The 23383-nt window shown below is 38.6% G+C and overlaps 1 protein-coding gene across 7 annotated transcripts in view; it reads right to left on the bottom strand.

The window, feature by feature from the left end:
• The window catches only part of PAM (peptidylglycine alpha-amidating monooxygenase), a 359693-nt gene that overhangs the window by 25807 nt on the left and 310503 nt on the right, over positions 1-23383 (bottom strand). For all 7 annotated transcript variants that reach the window (XM_060201208.1, XM_007526805.3, XM_007526804.3 and 4 more), the window contains 2 exons: positions 20744-20873; positions 4277-4393 (listed from right to left, as the gene is read on the bottom strand). In XM_060201208.1, coding sequence (XP_060057191.1) covers positions 4277-4393; positions 20744-20873 — 247 coding nt within the window. The remainder of the gene's footprint in view (positions 1-4276; positions 4394-20743; positions 20874-23383) is intronic.

Below are 23383 nucleotides of genomic sequence, written 5' to 3'. Positions count from 1 at the left end.
CGGCTTCACCACTTGTGAAGCTTTCCCCCTACAGGTGGGGACTGGGGACTCCAACCTGGGTTTTTGTGCATTGTAACATGTGCGCTCAACCAGGTGCACCACCACCCAGCCCTTATTTATTTATTTTTAAAATTTATTTTATTAATGAATTAATAATGGTTAACAAGATCATAAGAATATAGGAGTATAGCTCCACACTGCACCCACCACCACAGTTCTATAACACCACACACACACACACACACACACCCTTCCTGGATCTCAATCCTTTCTTCCAAGGATAACTACCATAGTTTTCACAAATCACACATACACACACACACACACACACACACACACCCTTCCTGGATCTTAATCCTTCCTTCCAAGGATAACTACCATAGTTTTCACAAATCTCAGCAACAGTTTGACTTTTATGGAGATTGTTAAAACTTTCTGTGGGTTGATATCCCTAAACTCCATACTGTCCAGTAGTGGACTAAATTAAATCTTTATGTAGAATTTAATAGTTTAAAAATTCAGTGAGGAAATTTAATGCCGTATCAAAACTTGATTGTTGGTATTCTTCGTGTTGGTTTGGCCCCTTTCCCCCTACCTCTGAGAGATTTGGTTTGGCCCCTGCTAGTTTCGCATGGCCCGCTTGTCCCCACCCCAAGGAACCCCTACAGAGTTCCAGAGTTCTTGGCGCAGCCGGGTGAGGAGAAGGAGGCAGGAGTGTGGTGATTAATCTGTGTGGTGATTAGTTTGGGTTAGTTTATAAATCGTTGTTCGTGAATAAAGAAATACAGCTTCCCGGCCCAGCTGTGTGTCTTCTAGTCTCTGTTCACCTCCTCGAAGCTAGCCCGGCCTGCTGGAGCCCCTGAACCTTAACAACAAATGGCGCCCATGTGGTCCTGACCTGCGCATCTCTCAGATAAGTGAAGACAATTTGGCTACCTATGTACTATGGCCTTCTCTTCTGCTTGTGAAGAGATCTCCAAAGGCCTCTGCCCTTTCTTCACAAGACTGTTTCGCTGTTTCTGGAACATTTATCTCTGGACCACTCTGTGGTTTCTGCCCAACGCCAGCCTGCAGGAGCCGGCTTTCCGCCACGTGGCGTGGGGCATTGGGCGTGGGCTCCCTCCACGCTGCTCGGCTGCTGGGAGCAGGGCAGCAGACATGGCAGGGCCATGGAGCAGGGACGCGGCGGCCTATCATGGCCACTCTGGGGCACCTAGGCCACACCTTCTGCACGGCTGGCCTGCCCGCCCTCCTGCTATGAAGTCTGGGCAGATCCTGGGCCACCCAGAGACCGCGGGCTCCCTGCCGAAACTGGGCCTCTTGGCAGAGATCCTCAGCTTGGGTCTGAAGGCAGATGAGCTAGAATACGCAGAGATTCGTGCAGAGATTGCAACCTACAATTCCTGAAGCTGAAGTTGCCCAAGAGGCCACCGCTGGACAGCGCACTCCCCAAATGGCTAAGACAGTACAGATCTGAATTCGTGTTTGAAATGACATGCCTTCGTAACAAAAGTTTTCCTCCTTGTGTATTGAAGACCATGTGTATGTGTGTGTTTAAAGTTTGGTAACATTAACTTTAAGGTTAAGAATGTAACTTTAAGGCTATATTCTTACCAGACAAAGTTAAATGAAAAAGGTTTTCAACGTAATTCTCATAAAGATAAAATTAACTTACATTTATAGTCTGAGGTAAAAATTAGTTAAAAATCAATATATTTTAACTGAGTTGGTCTAAAAAAAAAAAACCTGTGCACACCTAGGGTGTGTCTCCATCTTGAATGGGTGTAACAAAAGGTTAAAAAGATGTTGTTGATATGTAAAAGTCTCAAATTCCTTCTCAATTAGAAACGTTAGATTGCGCTATGGTTATGCTAATAATTCTCATGCCTGAGTCTTTTTTCTTTCTATGGTTCATGTTTGCCTTTCCACATTTTATTGTTTGAACTTTAAATAGCCTTGGAATCGTGTTGGAAGGGACTTCCAATTGTAATAGAGTTATCAATTGTGGTAAACTAACCTGCTACAAGTTTTGTTTCATAAGTAAGTGAATTGCAGCTGTCAAGTTCTCTACAGAAAAGCAGAATTCCGATGGCTGACATTCCCCATTGAGACAGATGTACAGTTCTTCGGTGGACATCTGCTTTGGCCTCGCATTTCTATTGGACTCACTGGTACAACTCTTGGACACTTTGCACAAAACTAGCAGCTTCCCTGTATGCTGCTGGGTTTCTCAAAGACTGACTGCAGCCAGCTGCCTTGTGATTCTAGGCCATATCCCCGCCCCCATGCTAGGTAATGCCCACAGAGAAAAAAAAATGCCCGTCGAGGCAAAAGCCCCCAGAGGCAGCAAAGGTTCTTTAGCTGATAAGACTTTGCCCACAGAGGCAAAAACGGCCTTGGCAGCACACTGGTCCTTGTTGCCCGCTTACATGTTTCTCCATGTTTGTGCCAGTTTCTTTTTTGAAAATGCCTGTACGATATAGGTTTCTGTTCACCCCACACCCCTGATACTGTGGTCATTTAGTTAAAAAGAAAAGGTGGAATATGTTGGTATTCTTCGTGTTGGTTTGGCCCCCTTCCCCCTACCTCTGAGAGATTTGGTTTGGCCCCTGCTAGTTTTGCGTGGCCCGCTTGTCCCCGCCCCAAGGAACCCCTATAGAGTTCCAGAGTTCTTGGCGCAGCCAGGTGAGGAGAAGGAGGCAGGAGAGATCTGTGTGGTGATTAGTTTCGGTTAGTTTATAAATCGTTGTTCGTGAATAAAAAAATACAACTTCCCAGCCCAGCCGTGTGTCCCCGAATCTCTGTTCACCTCTGCGAAGCTAGCCAGGCCTGCTGGAGCCCCCAAACCCTAACAACACTTGATATTAAATATATGATTCAAAGACTTAAGACCACATGTTAAAGACAGAAAATCCAACTTTCAGCAGACATGATCTATGCTCATCTAAGTTGAATGCAAACAGGATAATTATTAGAGAAGCTTAATCTATTTAATAAATCAAGAGGGAGGACTAGAGTAAGAGAATGTAAACTAATAAATACTGAGACAGATTCACAGGTTTCAGAACTTGTTCAGAGGTAATAAACACATGGGCAATATTTAATGTGATATGGTCAAATGATACCTTACAATCAACAAGTCATATTTATTAGCTTTGGATTTAGGAATTAGTACCACAGAATTTTGTTCGTGAGCTCAGACTACAATGACCTGATCTTGACTAGTAAGTTGAACTAATTTCTGTTTTAGAAATCAACAAAATGTGAAGGTTATGGCTTGCTTTTGACACAGACATCCCACTGTGGGACAAATTGTTTTAGCAGCAGTTTCTCAGCCTTCCTCTTTAATTCCTTTTCTGGAATGAGAATACTTCTGATTAAGGGAGGAATACCAAAGAAATAAATTTAAGCCCATCAAGTGGTGGACCTGGTATTTGGATTTGGCCCCCCACTATGCCACCTTGGAACCCCATAAAACTCTAATTATGACCAATTCTAAAAGCAGGTGCATTCAAAGTAGATAACTCCACACCTTTTAAAGGTGCTGACTCTCTCTGTGCATAAGCAGATGGAGTAGGTTAAGAGTTCTTGAAGCTGCCAGGTTGAAATGGTTGAGGACACTGTAAACAGGTGCCTCTTTTTTTTCAATGTCCACGAATATCAGCCAACATTTTTTTCTTGGCTGCCAAAAGCCATTCAGGAATAAGGCCAAATAATGAGCAGCTTTCAAAGCCAAATTACCGATGCATGTTTACAAAAACTGAAAATGACATTTGCTTAATCTTTTTTTTGTTGTTGTTGTTGATAAGGGAATAGAGACTTTTTACATGAAGTTGATAACTGGATGGATATCTGGTAATGACTTTTTTGGCTGATAAACACGCTCACACACTTCAGATTTAGTTAACCAGCAACCTCATTTTACTAGTTATGCATATAAGTAGCTCACAAGTGAGACTGCCTTTTAGAATCACTTGAAGAGCTTTAAAATACTAACTTTAAAAGTACTATATATACCTCAATCTCATCCTAAACTAAATCTGAACCTAATTTTTGAAGTTTTCCAGGTGACTCTAATATTCAGTCAGAGTTTAGAACTTCCTGTCAAAAAAAAAAAATAAAGATAAGATAGCTCAATTAGCCTCCTGCTTCTTAAGCTGTGCTCTCACAGCTCAGCATAAAACACTCTTTTCAAGACCAGACAGACCCAGTGACATACTTTGTACCTAATATATGTAGTACAAACTTTGATAACAACATAAGTAATTTAACTCACAAATTTTTCCCACTGGAATGTAGTACTGCAGCATTATTTGGATCTATGACAAGAATAGTGTCTTCCTCTATTGGCCCAAGTCCTCTTTGCTGGTAAACAAATTTGCTGTCAAAAGAGCTAAAAAAAAAAAAAAGTTGAGAAGAATCATTAGAATGAAAACAAACCAATGACAAATGTCAATGACATTAAAAAAATGCACTACATTCAAAAGTTTCTTTTTTTTTTTTTTTTTGCCTCTAGAGTTACTGCCGGGTCTCACCACGAATCCACTGCTCCTGGAGGCCATTTCCCCCCTTTTTTTGTTACCCTGGTTGCTTTACCATTGTTGTGGTTATTACTATCGTTGTTATTGATGTCATTGTTGTTGGATAGGACAGAAAGAAATGGAGAAAGGAGGGGAAGACAAAGAGGTGAGAGAAAGACACCTGCAGACCTGCTTCACCGCCTGTGAAGCCACTCCCTGCAGGTGGGGAGCCGGACTCGAACTGGGATCCTTCCGCCGGCCCTTGCGCTTTGTGCCATCTGCGCTTAACCTGTGCTACCGCCCGACCCCCCAAAAGATTCTAAGTACTACAGAATTGAGGAAAGAACTCAAGTGTGTTCAACTTCCCTTTGTCATTTAGACTGTAGATTCTTAATTATAGTTACACTGTTAGCTTTTAGAGCTGCACAGCTCAGAGTGGTTGGCAGAGCAACAGCATGAAGATGTTAAGTCTTAGACCAAGAAAATCTTCATCCTGGTCTTTCACAAGCTTCCTAGATGATTCATTTTCACCTGAGTGTTTGAAAACCACTACCAAGATCTCTGAAAAAAAACACTTGTTTTTAAACTACTCAAATGATTTGTTTGTTTGTTATGGTGCCAGAGATGGAACCTGGGACTTCATACATGGGGAATGTGCATTCTGTCAGTAAGCTGTCTCCCTCACCTCACCTCAGAATGTTTTAATTCAATATTTATTTTCTTTCAAACTGTGAAAGAATGAGTAATTTATTTCAACTTTCTCTGCGATGATAAAGAACCTTAATGATAGCTGGAAAGTAAGTGATTAAAAACATGTTTGCCAAGCTACAGAAATAACAAAATTAGACTGGCAAAATAATTTACCTGGGCAGTCTGCTTGCTCTGTCAGGGGCATGACCCAAAGTAAAGGCCAGCCCCCATCACACTGAAGGAAGCTTCATGCTATGTTGTCTTTCTCTCTGTCTCTGTCTTTCTATCTGAAAAAAGTTAGCCTGGACTGATGAAGCCCCCATGACAACGAAAGAAAAGAAGACAATAAAACAAAACAAAACAAACTCCTAGTCTATAAGAAAAAAAAAAAACAGTGGCAATGAAATTATTTATATTTACAGTGTGTGTTAAGTGAGAAAGACCGGACAGCACCACTCAATTCTGACATATGTGGTGCTGTGGCTTGAACCTGGGAACTTGGCATGCTCAAGTTCTGTACTTTTTCCACTGGTCACAACAACAACAAGAACAAATTAAAAATAATCAAAACAGAAAAACAAGTATTCTGTTGCACTTGTCATAAGTGTACCATCTAAATATTAATGTTACAGAAAAGAATGCTTAACATATTTCAAAAATACAAAACGATTGATTCTCAAAACAAATATAGGCTCATAAATCTACCTTTCCCCTATACAACAGCTTTTACATAAGTGCAAAATAGACAACTGTACCTTCCTGCTTATTGAAAGCTATTATGAAAATATATATTTACATGTATATTCCACACTTACATTTCTCTCTGAGTTACTAGTAATATTTATAATGAGTGGTGTTATGGTGGTTTTCTTTCTCTGTTTCTTGGCCCTTCTCTATCTCTCACCCTCTTAATAAAAAGCAGGAAAAGTCCTAGCTGCCAAAATAATGTAACTTAAAGCTATTTCAACAGTAATTGTGTTAAGTTATCATAACAATACTTCCAGAAAACAAAGATATAGGAATCAGAAGAATCAGTCATGAATGATATATATATATATTTTTTCTAACTTGACTATGATAGTGTAACATTAGTTAAATACACCTAGCATTTATAGTTTCAAGTATTTGTGTATTAGGATACAATTTCTAAATTCATTATCTTTGTAAGACTAAGTATCACACTGTTGTTTTTTTTCCCCCCTCAAATTTCAACAGTGGCTCTGGAGAGGCAGCAGAGGTTTGGGTTCAAACACCAATCCCACCAGATTTTGCTCTAGTAAAACAAAACATAGCTTTTGGGGTTTGGGTGGTAGCTCATTGGGTTAAGCGGCGCACATAGTAGGAAGCGCAAGGACCAGTGCAAAGATGCCAGTTTGATCCCCTGGTTCCCCACCTATGGGGGGGGGTCACTTTATAAGCAATGAAGCAGGTCTGTAGGTGTCTGTTCTCTCTCCCTCTCTGTCTTCCTCTCCCCTCCCAATTTCTGTTCTATCCAAAAAAAAAAAAAAGAAATTTCAAAAACAAACAAACAAAAAAATCAGAGAAAACTAGATTTCTCAGCTTATCAAGATGTCTTTTTCAGTATATTCAGTATATGATTACAATATAATAGCTAATTGGATTGTCTTTTGGCTTAAAAAATATGGGGTTAGGGGAAGCAGTGGCATGCTAGCTGAGTCACCTTTTACTATGCTCAGGGACACAGGTTCAAGCCCCATTTGCAGGGGATAAGCTTTATGAGCTGTACGCAGTTATGCAGCTGTCTCTCTTTCTCACTCCTCTTTATCTCTGCCCCTTTCTCTTTCAATTTATCTCTGTTCTATCAAATAATTAAAAAGTAAAAAAAGAAAAGAAAACAAGTCATACCATTAGTATACAGAAAGGGAATCTTATGTGATGTATAAGAGAAGCTACTTTCTTATGGTTATTAAAACTTTTAAGTTTACTGATTAGAGAATACGTCCATTTAAACACCATCTCTTAAAACTGGAAACAAGTGCAGCAAAATCCAAGGACAAGATATTCAGTTTATATGTCATGGTTTAAGCATGTTGGCTTATTTTAGTAACAAATCACAAATTCTGGAATTCTTAGGAAGGTTACAGCTGTCAAGTTATTAATCACAACACAACAGTCTCTACCACTTTGTTGAATATTTTTCATGGTATCCTTTAGCAAACATCTGTCTAAAGTGGTAGTACAAGGATCTTTAATCATTTAATTAACTGATTGACCAGGATTAATCTTTTTTACTTAATATAAAAACTAATAGGTGAGTTACACTAGGCAACACAAAAGAAACTGAATTCTTCTTCTTAAAATGAAAATCACACACATACACACAACACACACACACAATCTGCTAAATAAAGTAGTTGATATTCAATGAAAGGTAACCCCTCAATAGTTCACAAATGGCTGTCAGATTATAAAGTTGGATACACCGTTACTATAGCAAACTGCTTATTTAGTGTTCTAAAGCAGCTACCCAACATTACATGCTGCAGAGAAGTCTTTATTTCAACCACATTTAACTTTTTACAGGATGTAATAATACCCTGCACATTTCACACAGTGCCTGGAGGACTGATGATTTTTGTTTGCGTCTGTGCAAAAGCACTCATCTGAAAAGACTGAGCTAAGGCGTATGGGCTGGAATTCACCAGTTCTTTATTTTAGCAGTCTGAGTCCTCCATTAATGATTTTGCACATTAGCAGCTAATCAAACAGTTTAGATAAGGCTGAGAAAAAAAATGCTTTGCTATATTCACACACACAAGAAAAGCTAGAGTAAGGAGAAAATAACTTCTTTGCCATCAATCAAAATTAAGGGAATGCAAAATAAATAATAGCGACTAAAGAAAGAAATCAAATGTAATGCTGTAATTATATAAATTAAGAGACTGGAGAAAGAGCTATATGTTTTCAGGTGGGAAAATAAATAGAAAAATACCCCAAGTGTTAGGAAAGTTAAAGACATCATTCAAAAGGCAGGGATTTTGAAAGGGATGTAATTTAACATTTTGTTTTTGTTTTTCTTTTAAAAAAACACACTCCTGAATATATACACATTGCAAAATGTCCCTGTGAGAAGGAAAAGAGGTGAACAGACAAAGAAAGTACTATGACTGTGTATTGCTCTGAAGGATCTAGCACTAGAAACATCACACACACACACACACACACACACACACACACACAAAGGTATACAGTGCTCTATTTGGTCAGTTAAGGCCACTAGGGACTTAACAAAGTGATCTTTGTTACTTACTAGAGTCAGGTTCTTACTAAATCTCACTTTTAGGTTAGGAAACTGAGAGCTAGAAAGTTCACATATCGTGATAGAAGTTCAAACATAATAAATATTAACCACTACTTAAATCCTAGATGAATATCAAAAAAAAAAAGAAAGAAAGAAAAGAAACAGAAACCAATAACAACAAAAACTTTTCTCTCATGAAGATTGACCTCAATAGACTGAAGATTATACCCACTAATTATTAAATCAAATTAGATGTGCAGAAGAAATATAAAATGGAAAGAAAATGGTGCCAATGAAATTAAATGTGTAATCAAACATGTAAAGGTAGAATATGGTAACATTCTTTTTCAAAACTTATAATTTTATCTCAGATATAAAGTTACTAAGGTACCACCACTTAAGCATATTGAGTTCAGTTCTCTAAGCCAATTAACCCCTAAGGTGAGAAAAAATTATGCAAGTGTAGACACAAAGCCTCTAGTAGATATCTTAACTAACACCACTGTAAATTGATGAGACTAATCTTGAGTTAATTTTTGTGATAAACATACATTTACGAAATAATAACTCTGGTCAAATTCCATAAAGCATCAATGAGGAAATTATTTGTGAACTATTTTGTGTGACAAGTAGGAGGAAAAGATTACACTAGTTTTCTATGAATCATGGATGCTGGCATTATGAATCCACTGCTCCTGGTGGCCATTTTTTCTATCTTTTTTGGATAGGACAGAAATTGAGAGGGGTGGGGAAGATAGAAAGAGGGAGAGGAAGACAGCTGCATATCTGCTTCACTGCTGGTGAAGTGACCCCCGTGCAGGTGGGGAGCCAGGGGCTCGAACTGGGATGCTTGTGTGGCTCTTTGCACTTCATACTATGTGCGCCCCTGCCCAACCCCCTATTCAAATAATTTTTTAAATTTTATTTTGTTGCCACTAAAATTATCGATGGGGCTCAGTGCCAATACTACAAATCCACTATTTTCAGTGATCTTCCCTTCCCTTCCCATCCCTTCCCTTCCCTTCCCTTCCCTTCCCTTCCCTTCCCTTCCCTTCCCTTCCCTTCCCTTCCCTTCCCTTCCCTTCCCTTCCCTTCCCTTCCCTCCCCTTCCCTTCCCTTCCCTCCCCTCCCCTCCCCTCCCCTCCCCTCCCCTCCCCTCCCCTCCCCTCTCCTCTCCTCTCCTCTCCTCTCCTCTCCTCTCCCATCTCCTTCTCTTTCTCCCTTCCTCTGTTCTATTTTATTATATGGGGCAGAGAGAAATTAATAAGAGTGGAGGGAGAATAGAGAGAAAAACAGACACCTAAAGACCTGCTTCACTACTAGTGCAGGATTGTCCCTGCAGGTGTGGAGAGGGATCTTGAACCTGTGTCTTTAGCATGGTAATGTGTGTGTTCAACTAGGTACACTATCACCCTGGCCCTTGTTAAAATTTTATAAACAATCCTTACTAAGATATTGGGATATGCTTATCACACAAACCTAATACATGGCTGGCTAGGAGAGATAGATCATCTTCTGGCTAACTGAGAACAAAATAATATTGAAACAATGTTAAATCTAACAAAATGAGTTGCAACTGGAGTATAGTCTAGACCTTATTATTTTAAAACCACTGTAAGTATAAATTTATAGTAATATTTTATAAACTTTATTGATTTTATTTGATAAAACAGAGAAATTGAGTGAAAGGGGAGGGAGATAGGGAGGGAGGGAGAGAGAGACAGAGAGGGAGAGACAGAGACACACCTGCAAGACTGCTTCAGAAGTAGTGAAGCTTTCCCCTTGCAGGTGAGGACTGGGGGCTTGAACCTGGGTCCTTGTATATAGCAATAAATGCACTTAACCAGATGTGTCACCACGGCCCCTCTAGTAATATCTGAATGAATTTTTTTTGGTTGGTTTGTTTGTTTTCCCCATTTTATTCAACAGGACATAGAAAAATCAAGAGGGGAAGACACCTGCAGACCTGCTTCACCACTTGTGAAGTTTCCTCACTGCAGGTGGGGATGTAGAGCTCCTGTATCAAGTCATCTGTTGATGAGAATTTGGTGTTTTGGTTTTTTTTTTTCATATCTTGACCATTATGACTAGTGCTTTTATGTGCCTAAGGATATAAACATCATTTTGAAGTGGTGTTCTGTCCTTCTGATAAATGCCAAAACGGGCCAGGAGGTGGCTCTGCTGGTTCAGCACATATATAACTGTAAGCAAGAAACTGGGTTCAAGCCTCCAGTGCCCATCTGCAGGGGGGAAGCTTCATAAGTAGTAAAGTAGTGCTGCAGATGTCTCTCTTTCTCTCTCCCTCTCTACTCCCCCCTTAATTTCTCTCTTTCTCGAGGCAATGAATAAATTAATCAGTGTTTTAGAAAGCAGATAACTGTTTACAAGTAGTATTGCAGGGCTATATGGTGTCTGTATTACATATTGTTTTTGAGTGAAATTTTATGAGTTATATCTCGAGATTTTAGATTACATATTCAAAGCAAAGCAGCAGAGCAATATGACTGCTGAAGAAAAATGAATACAATTCTTCTACACCCAAAGACATTTAGAATATAAATATAAAAGGTGACTGCATTGCTGATAATACATGAAATATTGTGTCTATTTCTCAAATACTCTCAAGAGCTGAGAAAGTAGAACACCTTCAGTTGAAAGTATTTCAGCATAAAAGCTTATTAAATTCTGGGGAATATTTAGTCTTAAGAAGGTAACATTCATTAATGCAAGTAACTTGACATACAGATAAGTAAATTCATTCTGAATTAGAGTCATGGAGATGAAGGTATAGGATGTAAATTTGAGTTTAACATCGTGAAGAATATTATAATATCTAGATGGACAGTCCTTAATTGAACCAAGTGTTTCTCTCTTGTGAAAATAAAAATTTCTGAAATGAGATGCTTTCATTATGCAGGAAGTTGGAGATGAGTGCTTTGGTGGGTATGATGGAAATTTGCTATTCCAGGTGCCAATGTATAGGAGACCATTTGGCAAAAAAAAGTTTATATATATATATATATATATATATTTTTTTTTTTCTTTAGTTGTCCTATACTCTGAGCTCATTCTCAGGCCATTTACTTTGATTCATGTTGACTCTACTCCCACATTTTAGGGATAGACCAAAAACATTAGACTAACTCAAAGAGAGGTTTATTTCTCTGTCCAAAATAAATGGCTGAGGGATCGAGGAGATACAGTTTAAGTTAGACCAAAGAATGCTAAATGACTCAATTTAAAGATTTGTTGTTGATGATCTATTAAAGAACTAGAGTATATTTTCTTCAATGATGTGATTCTGAAACGAGGCAGAAAGGCTCAGCATTCAGGGCTAAGAACAAAGTCAACCAGGAAAAAATTCTTTGAAAATTGAATCCTGGAAATGCCACTAAGACCCCATAACACATGTAGTTTTCTTTTATATGTGTTGGGAATACATTGTTTCAATGACCATAAGCAAAAGGAGTTAGGGGCTAAGTATCTAATTATCACACAGGTGATTTCAGGCTGACCATCATGAGCAGACTACGGACTATAGACTATAGCATAGGACATAAAGTCACAAGGGATTGTGGATATTAAATACTACTTAAGCAAATGTCTGGTGGAAGTTCAATCCTTTTTGGCTTCTCCCCCTTTCACTGCTGCTGTTTCTCTCTCATCTTCTCTCAGGACCTGTGCACCAGCTGAATGCTGGTTTAAAGACTCACGGCTCCTGCCACATGTATTCCTAGCCTTTGCTCTCCTGGCTATTTTCCCATCATGTTTTTTTGTGTACTTAATAAACCTGCCACTTTTATAAACCTCAACAAAATTCTTTAGTACTTTTTGCTATTTTTATTATATACATGAATGAAGTTCTTTCCCTAAGCAACGTTGTGTTTTTTTTTTTTTTTTTTTCCTATATTGGAAACAAAACGAAACAACATCCAGGATCCCTTCCAACACAACTAGAAGAAATTATAAACAGTATAAAAGAAGAGCTTTGAACACCTTAGGGTTAGGGTTAAAAGCTAAGGTTTAGTTAAATAGTTATGATATTTGAGTCCTACATAGTGGAACCTTGATTATAGCTGAAATAAACAAAGGGAAGACAAAAACCAAGTCTCTGATAATGTAAGTGATTATTATTATTTTAATTTATTTATTCATAAAACGGAAACACTGACAAGACCATAGGATAAGAGGGGTACAATTCCCACTACCAGAGCTCTGTATCCCATCCCCTCCCCTGATAGCTTTCTATTCCTTATCCATCTGGGACTATGGACTCAAGGTCATCATGGGGTGCAGAACGTGGAAGGTCTGGCTTCTGTAATTGCTTCCCTGCTGAACATGGACATTGACAGGTCTATCCATACTCCTAGCCTGTCTCTCTTCTTCTTCTTCTTCTTCTTCTTCTTCTTCTTCTTCTTCTTCTTCTTCTTCTTCTTCTTCTTCTCCTTCTCCTTCTCCTTCTCCTTCTCCCCCCTTCTTCTCCTCCTCCTTCTCCTTCTCCTCCTCCTTCTTCTTCTCCTTCTTCTTCTTCTCCTCCTCCTTCTTCTTCTCCTTCTCCTCCTTCTTCTCCTTCTCTTCCTCCTCCTCCTCATTTTCTTCTTCTTATCTTCTTCTTTTCTTCTCCTCCTCCTCCTTCTTTTCCTCTCCTCCTCCTTCTTCTCCTCCTCCTCCTCCTCTGCCTCCTCCTCCTCCTTCTTTTTTAATCAAGAACCAGGAGAGTGGTCCAGGATGTGGCGTAGCACTGGACTCTCAAGTCTGAAGTCCTAAATTCAATCTCCAGCAGCACATGTACCGGAGTGATATCTGGTTCTCTCTCTCTCTCTACTCCTATCTTTCTCAAAAAAGAACCACGAGCAGCCTGAACTGAGCTAGGATTAACCCAGTTCTTCCTGGAAGGTATTTACATTTTAAAGAACTGTAAGGCCTGCAAGGCAGCACACTTGGGAGGGTGCCAAAAAGCAGCTTTACTATTATGGTATCTTTCCTTCCTCTCTTGTCTCCCACTCTCTGAAAAAAAAAAATGGACTGAAGTGGTGAAGAACCAGTGATGACAAAGAAGAAGGAATGGAAGAAGGAAGAAAACTATTCTAGATGTCATGCTGCCTAAACACTAAAACGGACAAGAAAATCTTTATGGTTTCAACCTGCCCTGTTGAAAAACAAAAACACTACCTATTTCTGAATTGAAGAAATTTATCAAAGAAGCTAAATTAAAGTGCAAATAGGAAAGGAAAAGGAAGAATGACAATCATCTTTCAGGTGATTTATTATGATTATTACTATTCTGGTTGCCATGCTTATTTCACATAATATGACTAAGGGCAGAGGAGATAGTATAATGAATGGTTATGCAAAGAGACTCTCATGCCTGAGATACCGAAAATTACAGGTTTAATCTCGTAAATCACTATAATCCAGGACTGTGATTCTCTGGTAAATAATGATGATGATGATGATGATGATAATAATAAGGAGAAGGAGAAGAAGTAGAAGAGAAAAAGGAGGAGGAGAACAAAGAGAAGAAATGGAGGAGGAGGAGAAAAGGAATAAGGGTTGATCAGGACAATCAAAGGGGAATGAAGGGTATTCAAAAAGACTACTCACTGATGAATGACCTATTGAAAGTTTGTTTAGAGTACTGAGTATTAATTAAAGATCATTACTAGCTTATTATTAACTATAAGAACTTTTTGATACCTATAAAGTTGGAAATATAAAGTTCTAAGATTTGACTGATAGCTGTACTGGTCTTGTTCAGGGGAGATAACTCAGCAGTACAGTGTAGAACATGGAAGTCTTAAGCCCCTGGTTTCATGCCACAATGTACAATACACATACCATGGCTGACAGTAGTCTGTTCTCTTTCTTTCTTGTACCAATTAGTACACCTTAAAAAAAAAAAAAAAAAGGGCTTCCTTCATGGAACTTAGAATATTGTGATTGAAAGGGCCAGGTGGTGGCACACCGGTTCAGCGCACACACTGCAGTGCACAAGGACCCAGGTTCAAGCCCCCAGCCCCCCACCTGCAGGAAGAAAGCTTCATGAGTGGTGAAGCAGGGTTGCAGGTGACTCTCTGTGTCTTTTCTTCTTTGTTTCCCCCTCCCCTCTCAATTTCTCTGTCTCTATCCAATAATAAATAAAAAGATTTTTAAAAAGATACACAAAAGGATATCGTGAATGCGTACATTATCAGAATGGCAAAGATTCCAAGGAAAATCAATATGATTCATTACTACTTTATTCAGATAGTGGCAATAACAAAAACACAACTTTTACCCAATCTTTAATTTTCATTGTCGTGGCCCAGGAGGTGGCGCAGTAGATAAAGCATTGGATTCTCAACCATGAGGTTCTGAGTTCAATCCTTGGCAGCACATGTACCAGAATGATGTTTGGTTCTTTCTCTCTTCTATCTTTCTCATGAATAAATAAATAAATTAAAAAATTCATTGTCTCTCATCAGCACATCAAATTTCTACAGGAAGCTGTTGACTTTTTTTTTCTTTGTACAGTCACTAGGTATTTGATGAGAACAAAGAAATACTATTCTTCTTCTAGCGTTTGCCCTTCTTCCGTAGCCAGTTAACAGCGTCAGGTTGAGCCTGATGTAAAGTTTCGAGACCTCCTTTGAATCTGGAGAGATGGTAGTCGTTGACCATGTGGGTCAGTCTGTCCGTAGCCGCAGGGGCAGTTCGGGTCATCTCTGGCTCCCCAGCGATGGAACATAGTGGCTCGCTCACCAGCCATGGCCTGTTCGATAGCGATTAAGGAGGGCCCAATCATAACGTGCTAGGTCAAAGCCGGGTTGACGCTTGCAGGGGTCTGTGATGAGGTGTTTGTTCTTTACCTCAGCTGACTGCCAACTCTGTTTCCAAGAGTCTGGAACAGAGAAGTTCAGTGTAGGCGTAGGAGACCAGATTGGATGATGAGATGTCAAGCATTGGACAGGGTGAGCGAAGATATCCGCGTATATTGGCAGGTCCGGTCGAGCGTAGACGTGGGAAATGAACTTAGATGATGCCGCATCCTGACAAATATCTGGCATGGCTATGTTGCTAAGAACTGGCAGCCATGGAACCGGGGTGGAACGGATGGTTCCAGAAATTATCCTCATGGAGGAATATAATTTGGAATCGACCAAGTGGACATGGGGGCTACGGAACCATACTGGGGCACAGTATTCTGCAGTGGAATAGCATAATGCCAGAGATGATGATCATAGTGTGGAATTGCTTGCGCCCCATGAGGAGCTGGCCAGTCTTGCAATGATGTTATTCCTCGTGCCCACCTTTGCTGCAGTTTTTATGAGATGTTCGTGAAATGACAGAGTGTGATCGAGAGTAACGCCAAGATAGACTTGGCTGGGCTTCATGCCGCATTCTCGTATCGCCAAGCTGCACATTAAGCTCATGCGAGGCCGAGGCATGGTGTAGATGGAAAACAGATGATACCGTTTTTGCAGTGCTAGGGATTAGTCGCCATTTTTTACAGTAATCAGATATCAGAGACATGTCTTTCGTGAGTGTTTCCTCGAGGATGTCGAACTTGGATGCCTGAGTTGCACAGCAGATGTCATCGGCATAGATGAACTTCCTTGAAGAAGTTTCTGGGAGGATATTGATGTAAATATTAAATAGCGTAGGAGCCAGAACAGAGCCCTGGGGGAGGCCACTTGAGACAAGTCTCCATCTGCTAGACTTGTCACCGAGATGTACCCGGAATCTTCTGTTTTGGAGAAGAAATGATATAGTGTTGGCCACCCATGGAGGCAGGCATCTTGAGATCTTGACTAGGAGACCAAGATGCCAGACTGTGTCATAGGCTGCTGTGAGATCAACAAAGACAGCACCCTTCTTTAAATTCTTCTGGAATCCATTTTCAATGTAAGTTGAGAGAAATACTATGAACCTAGTCTATTCTACATAATGTGGCTTATGGATTAGGGAGGACAATCATGTGTGACCATTCAAAGTCAAGTCCAGAAATCTGAAACTGTTTTATTAAAAGAAAACTAAAGAACAATCCACTTCAGGGGCCGGGCAGTGACACACCTGGTTCAGTGAACATGTTACAACGTACAAGGACCCAGGTTCAAGCCCTTGGTTCCCACCTGTAAGGGGAAAGAAAGCTTCATGACTGGTGAAGCAGTGCTGCAAGTGTCTCTCTCTTCCTCTCTAACCTTCCTTTCCCTCTTTATTTCTGCCTGTCTCTAGCCAACAAATAAATAAAGATAATAGAAAAAAATTAAAAAATATAAACTTTTAAAAAAGAACAATCTACTAATTCTCTTCATGAATAAAAAAGTAGATTGTTGAAAGCAAAGAGATCTGTGTCAGAAATGAATATCCATAAAACAATACACTGCAAAGAATGCTAAAGGCCAAAGGCAAAATAGGGGAGACAAGGTAAAATAGATAATTCTGTTAAAAGGAAAAGGTAGAAATAGAAATAAAGAACAAGCAGATTTAGTGAGATAAATCAACAAGTCTACCTGAAGAAGGCTTGCCTTTACAATACCCTATTGTTATGGGTGCCTTTTATCAGGCTAAACATGAGGGTCTTGGAAACTGGAATCTATTTACACATGGTCCTGTCTTTCTGGGTGAAAACTGGGTATCAGAACCAAATTACTCTTCAGCTAAGACTAGCATATAAATCATGGTAAATGTTTTTTGTTTGTTTTAAAGATTTTTAAAAATAAATTTTATGTATGTATATATTAGGTAAAGACAAAGAAAAACTGTAGAGAATGAAATAAACAGAGAGACACCCGCAGCCCTACTTCACTTCTCATGAAGTTTTCCCCCTACAGGTGGGGACCAAGGGCTTGAACCTGGGGCCTTGCACACTGCAATGTGTATGCCTAGCCAGGTGCACAACGGCCTAGTCCATGGTAAATGTTCCTATGTTCCTTTTGTTTCATAGTCTTGTGTCATCTCCCCAGCCCTTTTTAGAATATATTTCTTTTCTAGGAAACAATTCAGCTTCTGCTATTTACTGGGAATGAGTATCAAATTAAAATGGAAAATTGGACTTTTTCCAACTTAGCTTTAGCCAGCTGAAACAGTATCAACGGGAGAAAATGATGCTGTAATTTTCTTGTCTGGTAAAATGTGGCTAGAAATCCATGCAGACAATGTGGCAATACTCATTTAGATGAAGAATATGCTACAATGAATAGTAATAGTTTGCTTTTAAAAGCACTTGTTAAAATACCATTAGATGTTCAATAATGACTAAGATGATGTAACAGATGTATAATCGGCACATTGAGTTCAACTGTTTGATATGAAAACTGAAGTGATCGCTTTCTCAGATTCTATTTTGAAATATGACAACTGGAAAGGACAATTAAACAGGAACAAAGCTACTAATAAGCTTTCAAGTGCTGACTAAATTCTGTCTTCAGCTGCACAAAGGAAATTCCACACATGTTTATGTGATAATGCAGGTTTAACTAAAGTTTAATGGTCATCTCAGAAAAAGAAGGTAAAACAATTAAACTATTAATGCAGATTCAAAATCCTTCAAGGAGATCCTATCTTTATAAAGATATGATTAACTACATTTAATTGGGAAGATAGTTCAAATTTCCATTCACATGTAAATATGTGCCAATACAAATGGTTACTCAGAAGATTTGAAATAATCTTCTGTGTTATGGAGCAGATTTTTAAATGAGAATGTACTTACAATAAAATATTTGGATGTACTTACAGTAAAATATTCTAAAACACAAATTAATGGAAATCACTTGACAAATGTTACACATATTTTACCAAAAATACCTATTAGAAGGTAGCAGAGGGCGGAGGGTAGAAAGCATAATGGTTATGCCTGAGACTCCAAAGTCCCAGTTTTAATCCTCCACACCACCATAAACCAGAGCTGAGCAGTGCCCTGGTAAAATAAAATAAAATAAAATAAATAATAATAAAAAAATAAATAAGAAGGTAGCAGAGAACATGAAAGGCTGGAAAGAGAAACTTCGAGCGAAAATATGAAAAGGACTTCCCTGCACAGACAACCCCATCAATGTGTCCTGGAGCTCTGCTTCCCCAGAGCCCTTCCCCACTAAGGAAAGGGTTGTCTGTGCAGGGAAGTCTGATCGCATCCGCTAGCATCTGGAACCTGGTGGCTTAAAAGAGAGTTAATATACAAAGCCACTAGGGAAAGAGAGAGGCAGGCTGGGAGGATGGATCGACCTGTCAGTGCCTATGTTCATTGGGGAAGCAATTACAGAAGCCAGACCTTCAACCTTCTGCATCCCACAATGATCTTGGGTTCATACTCTCAGAGGGTTAAAGAATAGGAAAGCTATCAGTGATGGGGATGGTATATGGAGGTCTGGTGGTGGGAACTGTGCAAAGCTGTACCCCTCTTATCCTATGATTTTGTCAATGTTTCCTTTTAAAAAATAAAAAATTAAAAAAAAAAAGAAAGTATGTGAGGGAAAGTTTTGCCTCTAAAATCTGGGACTAGACAAGTATGCCCACTGACACTATGGTTCAAAACTGTCCTGGAGGCCCTTGCCAGTGCAATTAGACTGTGCAAAAAGAAAGAGATCTCAAAAGACTACATATTGGAAAGGAATAAATCAAACAATCACTGTTTGTTGATGACATAATAATATAGAGATTCTCAAAGATCCCACCATTAAGTTTTGTGTTATTCAGATGAGTGACTGAGTAATTTGTGGTCTATATGCACAATGGAATACTACTCAGCCATTAAAAATGGTGAATTCACCTTCTTTACCCCATCTTGGATGGAGCTTGAAGATACCATGTTAAATGAGATAAGTCAGAAACAAAAGGATGAATATTGGATGATCTCACTCATAGACAAAAGTTGAAAAACAAGATCAGAACGGAAAACACTAAGCAGATCTTGAACTGGAGTTGATGTGCTGCATCAAAGCAAAACTCTGGAGTTGGGGAGAGGGTTTAGGTCCTGGAATATGATGGCAGAGGAGGACCTAGTGAGGATTGTATTGATATGTGGAAATGTTATGCATGTCCAAATTATTGTATTTTACTGTAGACTGTAAACCATTAATCCCCCAATAAAGAAATTTTAAAAAGTTTTGTGTTGTTCATAAAGAGAAAATTTGAATAATACAATAGTGTGGGCAAACTGCTTGAAGCTTCTAGAATCCTGACGGTTATCACTATCAGGAAGAAGTTGATAGAAAAGAAATTCAATGACCATAAAACTGATTTACACCCAATATGTTAAAATAACAACAATTTTCTTAGTTAATTGCTCATCATATTGACTTTCTTTAAAATCTTGTAATTTTACTTACCAATTCCTTAGCTACCTTTAATATCATTATACTTAGTTATGTGAAGTAAGCTTAAAAGAATAGGGAGTAAAATCATAAACACAGGTAATCACAGATTGCTATTGTCTTCTTTCCATAAACTTGTTTGTGAAAATATTTGCTTGTATTATTTTTATTCCTAGTTACTTAATGTATTTATTACGAGAGAGAATGACAGAAGAAAAAGAGAGACCAAAGCACCACGCAGTACTGACATATGGAGTAGCTGTGGATTGAACCTGGGATCTTTGGGGATACAGGCATGTGGGTTCTGTGCTCGACCAGGCTGTGTTATTTCTCAGTCCTAATTTTGTTTTAACATGCATACGATTTTTTTTTCATTTTCTTTCCTAAAATTTCACTTAATTTATTTATTGTTGGATAGTGATAGAGGGAAATTGAGAGAGGAGAGAAAGACAGACACCTGCAGCCCTGCTTCACCACTCATGAAGTTTTCTCCCTGCAGGTGGGGACCAGGAGCTTGAACCTGGGTCATTGTGCACTGTGGTGTGTGTGCTTAACCAGGTGCGCCACCATCTGGGGCCCCATGCATAAGATTTTTTTTTTTTTGATACTTGTGGCAATCACACATTAAAGGAATAATTAGGTTTGATTCCCCAAAATCAAGTTCAAAAGAGAACCTAGAGGGTGGGAGAGGTATTGAAGTGTGTTATAGCACAGAACTTGCATGTGTGAGGCTCTAAAGTTCCAAGACAGAATCTGTAGCTCCTCAATATACCAGAATTGAGCAATGTTCTGGTTTTTTCCTCTCGCCCCATCCCCTTACCTCCCCCAACACATTCTCTTATTTCTCATTAAGATAAATCTAAAAAAAAAAAGAGAGAGAGAAAACCTTGATAATTTTCTAATTTATTAGTCTAATAAAAATGTGACATCTGCTAATTTTATTTTCATTTATTCTTAAAAAAAAAAAAAAGACTTACTTTGCATCCCAAACATGGTCACCTCTATGGAAAATCACCAAGTTATTCCTAGAATCCAGAGCAACTCCAGAAACTTGTCCTGGTAACAGGTATACGCCTGGCCAATCCAGTGCTTCTTCTACATGGAAATCTAAAAGGCAAATCCATCCATTTAGTGTGAAGTAAGTATAATCTCAAGAATAGTCCTGGTAATAATACGAAACTCATGCGGTAGTGAAGGTCACCAGATGCAAAAACAAAACAAAATCAACCAAAACAAAAAAACCAAACCAAGCCATGCTCTACGTAAAATACATCACATGCACATAACAGATATCTTTATCAGTTATACAGTTACGTAGGTGATTGTGAACTTGCTTCACAAGTAAATGCTCTATTTTCTTGTCAGTAAGTTGATATAAAAACCAAGTTTTTTTAAATCATTGTTTTTAATGAGGAAATATGGGGTTGATAAAATTCTTAAGTTAAATAAGTTTTTGGGGAAAAAATAGAAATAGGAATGGTATTATTTTCATGTAGAACTTTTAAGCATTGTAAAAAAAAATGCAAGCATAAGCTGTAAGCCTATTATCACTCTATCCACTCATCCATCAACCTATTGACTGTTCTGTATCACCTACTTAACTTCCGTGTAAATTCTGAATGTTCAATGCACATTACAACCTATAATGGATCATTTATTGATTAGAGAACTATATGAGACATCATTCTCCTTGCTTCCAACTTTAGTAGGCCTATAAAGTTGATAGTAGAAAGACTCTCTTTTACTGCTTATATTTTACTGTTTTCTAATATGAAAGGAAAAATGACAGAAACTCTATAAACTGTTATTGAATAATTCCCAAGTTATTTGAATTTCTGATAAGAATATATTTCTAGTTAGAAAATATCTGTGCTCATTTTGTTCATTCTTCCTGTAAACATGCTCATGAATAAAGAGACAGAATGTATAAAGTAGTTATGCTGAAGATAGAAAGATACTATGAAATTTAGTGTGTCAGTGTCAGTATTTCTTTTTCTCTCCAAGACTTCAACAGTGATGCTAAGAAGCAGAAAAGCAGCAATTTGAATCTCATTTCTCCTTCTCACACTCTGGAGGATGTAGCAACATTTAGTGAAATCTTCCAAGACAGGCACTGAAGACAAGGAAGAAAGGCAAGTACAGAGCTTGTATAATCAGCTTCTAAAAATTTGAGATGATGCAAATGTGAGAACAAATATTTTAAAATGTAGAAAAAGAAATAATACTTTTCCAATAAATATTTTATCTTTACACATTTAATTTCTTAATAAAATCACTTAAGTATAACAAACTAGATCAGGTCTTCCTAAAACAGTGTTTTTCCTGTTTATTGTTCTATGTAAAGCTCTAGGTGACATCCTGAAATCATAGAAACAAACTAACATGATTTTTAACTTGAAGGACTCATAAAACGAGAAAAAACAGACACCAAATACATATGCCACTAAGTAGTGCAGGAACATAGGAGACAGAGACATCCTGTAATTTTCCTTGAGGCTTAATGGGTTAAGGTCAGGTTAAGGTCAGTTCTGGGAGGCTTTTTCAGAGGAAGGACATTTGTGTTTGCTCTTAAAGGCAAGTAAAGTTCATCCAGTATAGAAGTGGGCAAGCTTTATATGCTAACTCTTCTTTCAGCCACCAGGTTCCAGATGCTACGGTGATGCCAACCAGACTTCCCTGGGCAGACGATCCCACCAATGTGTCCTGGAGCTCTGCTTCCCCACAGCCCTACCCCACTAGGGAAAGAGAGAGGCAGGCTGGGAGTATGGATCGACCTGTCAACACCCATGTTCAGTGGGGAAGCAATTACAGAAGCCAGACCTTTCACCTTCTGTACCCTATAATGTCCCTTGGTCCATGTTCCCAGAGGGATAAAGAATAGGAAAGCTATCAGGGGAGGGGATGGGATAAGGAGTTATGGTGGTGGGAATTGCATGGAGTTGTATCCCTCTTATCCTATGGTTTTTGTCAGTGTTTCCTTTTTATAAATAAAAATTGGAAAAAAAATTAAAAAAAAAAGTAGGCAGAATTGGTCAGAATGTACAAAGTGAGGATGTTCATAGTTGGAGAATGTGTTCCAGGATCTATAAGTAATCTGGACAGGAATCCTCTTTATGTCAGGAAACCTTTTTATGTCGGGTGGGAGAATGGTAAGTAGAACAGACTCAAAGACCTATGTTATATTGTATAATGTATGAGTTTTCTAGGCATATGGATTTAGCCATGAAAGCATGCAGTTCTGAGCTTTGGTGTTCTGATTTATATACTATGACTAATTTGAAAGCATTTTGCAAGGACATTTTAGGAGCTAGGAGCATTAAAACACAGAGTTCTGAAATGTTTGAGAGCACATACAAATGCCACTCTTATTATTATATATTTTAATACATAATTACTGAGTTAGTCAGAAGGGAAGCAGAATTACTGCGGGCATGAATGAATTTGAAAACAGTTCTGTGTATAGCAGTGGATGTGGATGGGGTGCTTAAATAGCATTCATTCTCTATCATGCTTGTCATTATAGGAATTTAAAAAAAGAGTAATTTGCTGCTATGAACAACTGGAAGCAACAAAAGATTTTTTTTTTATTGCTGGGGCTGTGTGCCTGCACTAAGAAT

Source organism: Erinaceus europaeus, chromosome 11, assembly GCF_950295315.1.
Source record: "Erinaceus europaeus chromosome 11, mEriEur2.1, whole genome shotgun sequence".
Taxonomy (NCBI): Eukaryota; Metazoa; Chordata; class Mammalia; order Eulipotyphla; family Erinaceidae; genus Erinaceus; species Erinaceus europaeus.
Note: the sequence above shows the minus strand (reverse complement) of the source record. Positions and strands in the feature narration are given on the sequence as shown.